We start from the raw sequence: 11,259 nt of genomic DNA, 5'->3' as shown, positions 1-11,259 counted from the left end.
TTCAGTCAGCCCAAGAATCACTTAACATTAGGTACATAAAGACGAATACAATTATTATCTATTTGTGAGTTCCTCAAAATTTAGACAAATATTTCAGAAGTCATTTATGAACCAAGCATTTCCAATACTTATTGAATATGTTCTTAAAAGTTGTATTTAGTTCAATCAGACAGCTGGATGCTTAGCCATTGCTGGATCAGGGTCACAGCACCTCTTGGACATAAAGGGCAACGTAGGCTCCTACATAGACAGATTAGACAAACCAACTCCGTGCCCCCATCAGAGCCTCTTAGTGGAAAATTTTTGAAAGATCTTCATGATCTGCTTACGAATCTCTTTGGTTTTTATGCTGTACACAATGGGGTTGAGCACAGGGGGGAGAAGGAGGTGGAGATAAGACAGAAGAATTTGACTCAGAGGAAGGGCATTTTTCATGAACCTGTGGATCATAGACAAACTGAGCAGCGGGGTGTAGAACAGCAGGGTGACACAGATGTGGGAGATGCAGGTGTTCAGGGCCTTGAGACGTTCACGCCAGGATGTGAGACTTAGCACTGTGTTAAGGATCATGACATAAGACAAGACAATGAGCACCGAGTCCAAGCCCAGAGTAGAAAGAACTGTAAACAAACCGTAGTAGCTATTGGGCGTAGTGTCTGCGCAAGCCATCTTCATTATGTCTGGATGCAAGCAATAGGAATAGGATAGAGGTTGAATCCTGCTGTATGGCAACCTCTTGAGAAGAATGGGGGCTGGGATATGCAGACCAATACCCCTGATTATTGTCAGCAACCCAATGTTTCCAATCCTGGCACTGGTTAAAATCGAAGCATATCTCAGCGGGTGGCGTATGGCAACAAAGCGGTCAAACGCCATGGCTAGTAGAACAGAGGATTCCATGATGGAGAAAGTGTGAACAAAGAAAAGTTGGGCCAGGCAGAGATCAATGTCAATTTCTCTCATGTTAAACAGGAAGACGCTGAGCACCGTGGGCAAGGTGGAAGCAGATAAGACAAGGTCGGTGATGGACAACATGGAAAGGAACAAGTACATAGGCTGATGGAGACTCTTCCTTGTCTTTATCACGAGGAGAATCAGACCATTTCCTAAAATTGCAATGAGGTACATAGAGCAGAAAGGAATGGAAATCCAGGGGCTGAAAGCTTCCAGCCCGGGGATTCCTGCCAGGCGGAAGGTTGCACGACTGATGTTGGTTTCATTGCAGGTTGGCATGATGCCCTGGGGAGGTTCTGATCAGTTTACTAAACCACATTCCCTGCAATGAAAAACAACATTAGCAAGATAAAAGTGACACCCTGACAGACAATATGGCTCCTCCTGCCATTGCCCTGCAGACAAGGTGGAGTTGATACCTTGATGAAAAACCCTTGTGGGACTCCCAGATCTTCATCTCAGCTGGCCTAAGTAGCCCTGACCTGGGCAAACCCCACATTGAAATTCAGTTTTGTTGGAGCAAAGACAAAGAGCTCAAATATCCGACGTAGGGTACCTGGCAGGCAGACACTCTGAGGGTACGTCTACAGTAGCTCATTAGTTCGAGCTATATAGGTTAATTAGGGCAAACGGAGTTTCAAATGAAGCCCGGGATTTAAATATCCCGGGCTTCATTTGCATGTTCCCGGGTGCCGCCATTTTAAAATCCCCCTTAGTCTGAACTCCGTGCCCGCGGCTACATGTGGCACAGAGTAGGTTGTTCGAATTACAGATCCTAATTTGAACTACTATTACTCCTCATTCCATGACTAAGGGAGAATTAAAAATGGCGGTGCCCGGGAACATGCAAATGAAGCTCGGGATATTTAAATCCTGGGCTTCATTTGCAACTCCACTTGCCCTAATTACCCTACCTAGCTCGAACTAACGAGCTAGTGTAGATGTACCCTGAGAGGTGCTACATGCCACACAAACCGCATGTCTCCAGAAACTGCAAAAGGCCCAAGTAGGGCCTGTCATTCTTTTAGTGGTTAGAGCAACTATTCCCACGGGCTACTAACTACCGGCAGGCTATTCAGTGATAGCTTTTTCAGGGTTACTGGTGCCCTTCCTGTCCAGCGTGTGAGGCTAGGGACTGTCAGTGAAGTTATCAATGTAGCAAGCCCATTCCTTGGCTCCTTATTCCCACACACAGCCTCCAGCAAGTCAGTGGCCCTCACAGAAAAGTGCCGCAGAGAGCAGAGGACACAAGCTGTCTTTCACTGGGGTTTGTGTCTCTTGCTCATGGAAAATCCCATCCCACATACACAGTGTTTGCAACACCTGCACTTGGAGAGCAGACACCACAAGGCAGGGACCTGTCATCCTAGGGCGATGGGAGACTTCACAAAATAGGTGAGAATGACACTGAGAATAAAACGAGCAGCTCTCATTGTTCACAGATTAAATGTTTCCAGCTGCTGAGACTGTCTGTAACTGTGAGTGAAATCAATGCAATTTGAGCAGGGCACTTACCACAGACACTAATACAGAAGCTGGAGAGTGACCACCATCTGTCCCCGAGCGAGCCGATCTGGAACACTCTGTGCGGGGACATAGCCTGTGTCTGTCAGACAGACTGTGGCAGTGTTTATAGCACCATGGGAAAGCTCGTGAGGATCAGTGAGTCAACTGGGAATCCCTGTTGATCGCACTGTTGCACGTTTGAGCTCTGCTGGCACAAATGGGAAATGCCTGGTAGACATGGACTATTGCTGTAGGGACTCCGTTTACACTGGTGCAGCGTCTGGGGTTAAGGGCTAATCCAATCCCCCCGATGAGTTAGCAGATGCTGCAATCATCCATTTCGGAGCTGCTGTTAATGGGGTCACTGTGGTGAGCCAGGGGTCGGCACTTGCTGTAGGTCAGGATGGAACCTGAGTTGTTGTTCTCAAAGAGAATTTCACTCTTGTGAGAGGTGCCCGCTAACAGGCCAAGAGGTGTCTGTGCCACACTGACACTGCGCTCTACAGCACACCGGTGACTGGAATTTCCCCCAGCCCTCGTGTATCGTTTGCATCCACAGCAACCGTCTTCCAAGCAACCCTCAGTGTAAACTGCGCATCTATGCATTCCCCTACGTACTCCTTACAGCCCCCTCTGCCCACGAACTCATGATGTAGCCCCTTTTCCAGCCCAGCAATTCCCTCTCCCCACAGATGCCATTCCTCCCCACAGGATCCCCGCCTCACCCTGTCTGCATTTTGCCGCCTGAGGCCCCAGGGTCTCCATCCTGCCCTCTTACATCCTCAGTTCTATCCTGCAGCCCGGTGTCCTCCTTTGTCTCTATATTGTCATCCTCCCCGCTGCTGCCACTCCAGCCTCCAGTCCTGCTTCTCCTGGCCCCTTCCATCTCCTCCCCTTCCAATTTCACCCTCCTCCCCCTGCCCCATCTTTCCCACAGAGCTCTCTGACCAGCTCCCCTCAACTTCCCTTCAGCCACATCCCGCAGCCCACTTCACACAAACAGCCTCGCCACTGCCTGTCCCCTACCCTGTCCCTCACAAACCATTCACCCCCCCATCCGTGACACTAGCCCTGAGGAGAAAAGGGGGCCTGCAACATGTCCTGCCACTCACAGTTCTTCATCTCCTCCATATCACCCCACTCTACACCCTCCAAACTCACTCTGTCCAAGAGCCCAGTCTCCAACACAACTCTGAGCATCTACACCTCAGTGGAATGGCTCCTTAGCCTGAACCCCTCAAGCCAATGTCAGCTGACTGCGGCCAGCCACAGGTGACTAATCAGATGTTTCTGTACTGAGGGGCATTTGTTAAGAGACAAATAGACCCAGTCCCTAACACACACATTGTTTATTGAGTGATATTATGTTCCAGACAGGTTGGAAGCATGGGTCAGATCAGAAGAGACACAATCAAATGAAAAAGAGTCCAACACATCAGGAAGTGTCAGACAGATAAATAGAGACACATTTTTAAAGTGCTTATATACAAACGTTAGATGACTAAATAATAAAATGGGTGAACTAGAGTGCCTCATTTTAAAGGAGGATATTGATATAATAGGCATCACGGAAATTTATTGGAATGAGGAGAATCATGGGACGCAGTCATACGAAGGTTCAAAATATTTCAGAAGGACAGAACAGGTTGTGCTGTTGGGGGAGTGGCATTATACGTGAAAGAAAATGGAGAATCAAATGAAGTAAAAATCTTAAATGAGTGGAAATGTTCAATGGAGTCTCAAAGGATAGTAATTCCATGCTCCAATAATAAGAATATAGCAGTAGGGATATATTATCAACCACCTGATAAGGACACTTATAGTGACAATGAAAAGTTCAGACAGATTAGAGAGGCTATCAAAACAAAAACTCAAAAATACTATGGTATTTCAAATATCCCCATATTGACTGGGTACACATCACCTCAGGATGGGACGCAGAGATAAAATTTCTTGATACCTTCAATGACAGCTTCTTGGAGCAGCTGGTTCTGGAACCCACAAGGGGAGAGGCAATTCTTGACTTAGTCCTAAGTGTAGCACAGGATCTGGTCCAAGAGGTAAATATAACTGGACAGCTTGGAAATAGTGACCATAGTGGAATGAAATTTAACATCCTTGTGGTGGGAAAAACACCTCAGCAGTCCAACACTGTGGCATTTATTTCAGAAAGGGGCACTACACAAAAACGAGGAGCTTAGTTAAATAGAAATTAAATGGTAGAGTAAGAAAATAAAATCTCTGCAAACTGCATGGAAACTTTTCAAAGACACCACAATAGAGGACCAACTTAAATGTATAACCCAAATTAAAAAACACAGTAAGAAAACCAAAAAAGTGACATTGTGACTTAACAGCCAAGTAACAGAAGCAGAGGGGGTATGTCTACACTACAGCGCTAGTTCGAACTAACTTAGTTCGAATTAGTTAATTCGAACTAAGCTAGTTCGAACTAGCGCATCTAGAACTAAAAACTAGTTCGAACTAGCGTTTTGCTAGTTCGAACTAGCGCGTCCACACTGATTGGACGCAGGGGGGCATTTAAGGGCAGCTGAAACCGGTTCTGGCAGGGCATCAGGTCAGCAGTTGCTTTGTGTGGCTGCTGTCTGAGGCTATCTGAGGCTCGTGCTTAAAGGGACCCCCCCCTGGACAGCCGGTTCTCAGCTTTTCCTGCTTGCTTGCCAACCTCGCCGAGGGACAGCAAAGCGTCGGTCTCTGTGCCCGTCTGTGTCGGTGCTTCCCTTCGGGGGGGACTGCCGCAGGTGGCAACATGGAGCCACGGCTCGCCCTGCACCTTCTGGTGCACGTTCTGGACTTGCTACTGCAAGCCTGCCAGCAATGGCTCGAGGCTGCCTGGCACCACCTGGGGAACGTCAGCCCCCTGCCTCTCCGCCTGGCCGCCCTGGGGGCCGTGGAGGAGCCGCGGCGGCGCCCCGGCACCGGCGTGCCCCGCCGCATCTGGCGTCTGGACACCAGCAGCGACTGGTGGGACCGCATCGTCCTGGAGCGCTGGGACGACCGACAGTGGACCCAGAACTTTAGGATGAGGAGGGACACCTTCCTGGAGCTCTGCGAGTGGCTCGCCCCTGCCCTGCAAAGAAGGGACACTCGCATGAGGCCCGCCATCCCCCTCCAGAAGCGGGTGGCCATCGCCCTCTGGAAGCTCTCCACGCCGGACAGCTACCGATCCGTCGGGAACCAGTTCGGCGTGGGGAGATCCACTGTCGGAGCAGTGCTCATGCAGGTACGGCGCTCGTCGGCCACCGAGCCGGGGGGGAGGGGGGCTGCGAGGAGGGGATGGGCCGCCCCAGGGACAAAGGGGGGGGCGGGAGGAGGCGAAGGCGCCCCGCACCGGAGGGGTCGGGCTGTCCCGGCCGTACTACACGCCGCCAGGGGGGTTGCTTCCGGGAGTGGGGCGCGGGGCACTGCCAGGGCACGCACGCTCCCAGCCACCCGGGCGCCCCACTGATTGACGCTTTGCTGTGTCTCTCTCCGCAGGTGGTCAAGGCCATCAACCGGGTGCTGCTCCGCAGGGTGGTCCGCCTCGCCGACCCGGATGCCGTCATCCGGGGATTCGGCGCCCTCGGCTTCCCCAACTGCGGGGGGGCCATCGACGGGACGCACATCCCCATCCGTGCCCCGGAACACCAGGCGTCCCGGTACGTGAACCGCAAGGGGTACTTCTCCGTCATCCTGCAGGCCGTGTGTGACCACCGGGGACAGTTCACGGACATAAATGTGGGCTGGTCCGGCAAAGCACACGACGCCCGGGTGTACCGGAACTCCTCCGTGTGCCAGCGGCTGCAGGACGGGACCTTCTTCCCCGACCGCCACATCAGGGTCGGGGACGTGGACATGCCCGTCTGCCTGGTGGGGGATGCCGCCTACCCACTGCAGCCCTGGCTCATGAAGCCCTACACGGGGCACCTCAATCCCTCCCGCCAGGCCTTCAATAACAGGCTGAGCAGGGCCCGCATCGTGGTGGAGGGGGCCTTCGGGCGACTGAAAGCCCGCTTTCGATGCCTCCTCACCCGTCTGGACCTGGCCGAGCACAACATCCCTCCCGTGGTGGCGGCATGTTGTGTGCTCCACAATTTGTGTGAGCGGAAGGGGGAGGCTTTCTTGCCAGCCTGGATGGCTGAGGCTGACCGCATGGCTGGACACTACGGTCAGCCCCGCACCACCGCCGTCCGGGAAGCCCAGCGGGGGGCCATCCGGATCCGGGAAGCCCTGCGGGAGAGCTTCCAGGTGGAGGAGGAGGAGGACTGACCTCTCCCTGCATGCCCCACCGGGGCCTTCTTCCACCCTACCCCCCCCCCTTCCCCTTTCCCCTCCCTATCTACTGTACAATAAAGACACCTGTTTTTCAAACAAAAACGTCTGTTTATTTCAGAGAACTGGGGTGGGGGAGGGAGGAATGAAGGTGGGAGAAGGGAGGGGGAAACCTGGGACGAGGGAGCTGGAAGGGGAGGGGAGGGAAGGGAGGAAGGGAAAGGAAAGCTCAGGGGTGGGAGTCTGGGTGCCTCTCCCGTCTCGCCACACTGCGGGTCCGGGGGCGTCGGTGGGGAATGGTTGTGGAGGGGGGGGCAGAGAGGACAGGGGGTGTGGATGAAGCAGGAGCGGAAGCAGGAGCGGAAGCAGGAGGAACAGGAGGAGCAGGGGGAGCAGGGGGAGCAAGAGGGGGATCAAGAGGGGGAGCAGGGGGAGCAAGAGGGGGAGAAAGAGGGGGAGCAGGGGGAGCAAGAGGGGGAGCAGGGCGAGCAGGGGGAGGAGGAAACGGGAAGCGGTCTAGCAGGCTCTGGAGGTGGCCTCGCAGGGCACGGCCCTGCTCCTCCAGGGCCTCCAGACTCCTCTGGCGCAGCCTGAGGTCCTCCTGGACCCAGTGGTCCTGGAGACGGAGCTGTCGGTCCAGGAACCGGAGATGCCGCCTCTGGTAGTCCTCCTGGTTCCTGGCTGTCCTGCTTGCCCGGGCGCGGGCGGCTGCTGCAGGCGGTGTGGTGCGCCCTGCAGTCCCCGGTGCTGCAGCTGTGGTGCAAGAAGACCAGCGGTCAATTACCCCAGGGGCCCAGGTGTGTGAAACCCAGCTCCCCTCTGCAAGGCCAGGGCCCCTGCAGGATCCCCAGCTGCTGCTCCGTAGTGGGCAAGGCCCAGGCGCACGGTCCCGGGGCTCCCTCTCGCCCCAGCCCCCCGTACACATAAGGGGAACACGAGGGTACTCACAGGTGGACGCCTCCCCGGCCTCTGATGATGCAGGCGAGCGGCTCTGTGGGGTGCCTCGGGGGTCCCGGGTCCTGGGAAGGCTGGCGGCAGGCTCCTGGCTCTCAGAGCCCTCTTCCTCCTCCTCGGTGTCCAGGAGCGGTCCCTCTGCCCCGGGGTCAATCACGTCCCGGGGGGCAGGGACGGCATGAGGCCCCAGGATGCGGTCCAGGGCATGGAAGTGGGGGCAGGCCTCCAGGTCAGCCTCTGGCAGGCAGGCCCGGGAGTAGGACTGCCGCAAGTCTTTAATCTTGCAGCGCACCTGCTCCCGGCTGCGCTGGTGGCCCCTGGCGGCCAGGCTGGCAGCCATGCGTCCATAGACGGCCGCGTTCCGGTGGCTAGTGCGGAGATCGTGGACATTGGAGGCTTCCCCCCAAACCTCGATGAGGTCCACGATCTCCGCACTTGACCAGGCGGGCGCCCGCCTTTTGCGCCCCCGGGCAGGCTCCCGGGAGCCGCCAGGCTGGTCGTGGGGAGCAGTGGAGGGCTGGGAGCCCTCGGATGGCTGGCTCATCCTGTGGCAGGTGCAGGCTGTGCAGGCACGGGTGCTGGCAGCCTTGCAACTGGCACAAAGTGAGTAGCCAGCCCATGGCCCTTTAAGGGCTCCGGGGCCGGGAGGGGGGCAATAGAGTTTCCCTGGTGTTGGCCAGAGTGGCCACCAGGGAAACCTGGGAAGCCTTAGCCTCCCACTAGTTCGAACTAAAGGGCTACACAGCCCTTAGTTCGAACTAGCTAGTTCGAACTAGGCGTTAGTCCTCGTAAAATGAGGTTTACCTAGTTCGAACTAAGCGCTCCGTTAGTTCGAATTAAGTTCGAACTCACGGAGCGCTAGTGTAGCGCATAGGAAAGTTAGTTCGAACTAACGTCCGTTAGTTCGAACTAACTTTCTAGTGTAGACATACCCTGAGAGATAAAAAGACATCTTTAAAAAAGCAGAAGTCAAATGCTAGTAAGGAAAATAGAAAGGAGCACAAACATTGTCAAATTGAGTGTGAAAATGGTTTTTAAGTACACCAGAAGCAGGAAGCTGGCTAAACAACCAGTGGGTCCCTGGTTGGATGATGGAGATGCTAAAGGAGCACTCAAAGATGATGAAGTCACTGCGGAGAAGCTGAATGAATTCTTTGCTTCAGTCTTCATGGCTGTGGCTATTGGAGAGATTCCCAAACCTGGACCATTCTTTTTAGGTGACAAATCTGAGGAAAAAGTGATGAGGAGTCCTGTGCCACCTTAGGGTATGTCTACACTACCCCGCTAGTTCGAACTAGCGGGGTAATGTAGGCATACCGCACTTGCAAATGCGAGGTGTACCGGTAGTTCGGAATAGGCACCCTAGTCCGAACTACCTAGTTCAAGCCCCGTGTAGCCGCGCTGCACGGGGTTCGAACCAGCGGGGATTTAAAAATGGCGGCTCCCCGCTTATGCAAATGAAGCCCGGGAAATTCAAATCCCGGGCTTCATTTGCAAGTGCGGTATGCCTACATTACCCCACTAGTTCGAACTAGTGGGGTAGTGTAGACATACCCTTATAGACTAACACAGGGGTTCCCAAACTTTTTGACACGGGGACCAGTAAATCCATTCACGACCTTTTGGAGGAATGGTAACATTCATCTGCATGTTTGCATATTCATTAAGCAAATGATGAATATGCAAATATTTTGTTTCTGGTCCTCCCAATGCCCCAGTGCCAGCGTTAGCAAAGCTTTTGTTATGGTCACCCACAATATTCTTGCCAGCAAGTTCAGGGAATATGGACTACTGGATAAATAGACTGTAAGATGGTTAGAAAGCTGGCTAAACCAGGGTTTCCCAAACCTGACTGGTCCCAGATGAGGGATTTTTTGGACCAGCGGAGGTCATTTCAGGGCTCCTGTCGCCCCCCCCTCCCCACTAGGCTTCTTTTCACCTCCCCCCCTGCAACCTAGCTGAGCTGCTCATCCCCGCTGGTTCCCTGAACCTCCCCCAAAACTATCCCCCACAATCCAAGGGAGAGCAGCACCAGTTCCCTGCAGCCCCTCACAGCCCAGCTGAGCTGCCCTTCTGTTCCCTATGCCTCCCACCATCCATCTCAGCCCAGTTGAGCGCCGCACTGGTTCCCTGCCTGCATCCCCTACAGCGCAGCTGAGCCCCATTTCCCTGCACCTCCCCATAAGCCCCACAAAACTACTGAGCCCAGCTCTGATTTCCTGCCCGTCCCTCCTCTTGAGTCTATCCCTGGGTTCCTGGCACCTCACTTCTCCTGCAGCCCAGGCGATCTCAGCACCCCGCATCTCCTCCTCTCCCCCCGCCCCCGCAGACCAGCCCGGTACCCCCTACATCAGAGGCATAGCAAGAGTGTTATGCACCCTGGGGCAAAAGCAAAATTTGTGCATCTCCCCCCTGCCACCATGGGGCACGGCCCTGAACCTGGTGCATGGCTGAGCCGGACCGTGAGAGGAGGGGGGGAGCTTGTACTGCATCTTCCCCCACCCCCTCCAGTTTGGGGCAGGCCCCCACATGCACTATCCACAACAACGCATGGAGGGAATCGATCACCTCACTAATGCCAACTCCTTCGGAATTGAGGTCCGGATTATCCAGCATGAGCTGAAGGTGGATGGGTGATGAAATTTTTGGGTGTAAAAAGTACAAAAATAATAAAGCTCTGTAATACTTAAACCAAAGTTCAGTTTTCTCCAAATTTCAGTTGTGTTGATATACCCTCCAGACTTCTGCTGAGTACATACCCTCCCACCTCTTGTCCCTGCAAGAAATGTAGAAAGTTGCTACCTTATAGGAATGTAGTACTGGTAGCATTTTCTTATCGGTACAATTGTAAGGAAATTCTCCTATAGGAAACTGCTACCAGAAGTAGCACAATTCTACAGGGAGCATTTCCATACAGACCAGGTTCCGAATGGTAAGTCTAACATCAGTACTGGGCAAATTATTTTCAAGTACAGGCAGTACCCGAGTTACGCGGATCCGCCTTATGTCGGATCCGCAGTTACGAACAGGGTTTGCTGCCCGTCTCCCTGGTCTGCTGGAGACCAGCAGACCAGGGAGACAGGAAGCAAAGCCTCTGAGGACGCCGGCAGCGGGACAGCCGCGGTGCGTCTGGGCTGTCCGCTGCCCGCGTGCTCCGCGGCTTTGCTCCACGTCTCCCCAGACCAGGGAGATGGGGAGCAAAGCCGGGGAGCACGCGGGCAGCGGACAGCCCAGACGCACCGCGGCTGTCCCGCTGCCGGCGTCCTCAGAGGCTTTGCTCCCCATTTCCCTGGTCTGCTGGTCTCCAGCAGACTAGGGAGATGGGGAGCAAAGCCGCAGAGCACGTGGGCAGTGGACAACCCAGACGCGCTGCGGCTTTGCTCCGTTCCGCGGCTTTGCTCCGCTTTGCTCCCCGTCTCCCTGGTCTGCTGGTCTGCTGGAGAGTTGCTCTGCTCCGGGGTTCCTGGAATCAGCCGCTGATCAGTTTCAGCAGCAGCTGACTTGGGGACGCCTGGGGTTCTTAAGTTGAATCTGTATGTAAGAACTGGCATCCAGATTCAGCCTGTTGAAACT

General features: G+C 54.4%; 2 protein-coding genes across 2 annotated transcripts; both read right to left on the bottom strand.

Moving 5' to 3' along the window:
- Positions 1–279: 279 nt before the first annotated feature.
- LOC102463749 (olfactory receptor 51G2-like) lies at positions 280–1,233 on the bottom strand. The gene has a single exon (XM_006128828.3). It carries the CDS (start codon positions 1,231–1,233, stop codon positions 280–282), a length of 954 nt encoding a protein of 317 aa, XP_006128890.3.
- Positions 1,234–6,866: 5,633 nt separating this feature from the next.
- LOC149526026 (uncharacterized) lies at positions 6,867–8,508 on the bottom strand. Its single transcript, XM_089775828.1, has 2 exons — positions 7,681–8,508; positions 6,867–7,485 (listed from the first exon to the last, which is right to left on the bottom strand). The coding sequence occupies exons 1-2, from the start codon at positions 8,228–8,230 to the stop codon at positions 6,962–6,964; spliced, it is 1,074 nt and encodes a 357-aa protein (XP_089631954.1). The 5' UTR covers positions 8,231–8,508; the 3' UTR covers positions 6,867–6,961.
- Between the last annotated feature and the right edge of the window lie 2,751 nt (positions 8,509–11,259).

The sequence above is a fragment of the Pelodiscus sinensis genome, chromosome 1 (genome assembly GCF_052426305.1).
Source record: "Pelodiscus sinensis isolate ZL-2025 chromosome 1, ASM5242630v1, whole genome shotgun sequence".
NCBI lineage: Eukaryota > Metazoa > Chordata > Testudines > Trionychidae > Pelodiscus > Pelodiscus sinensis.
The sequence above is the reverse complement of the archived record's forward strand: the minus strand, read 5'-3'. Positions and strand labels throughout refer to the sequence as shown.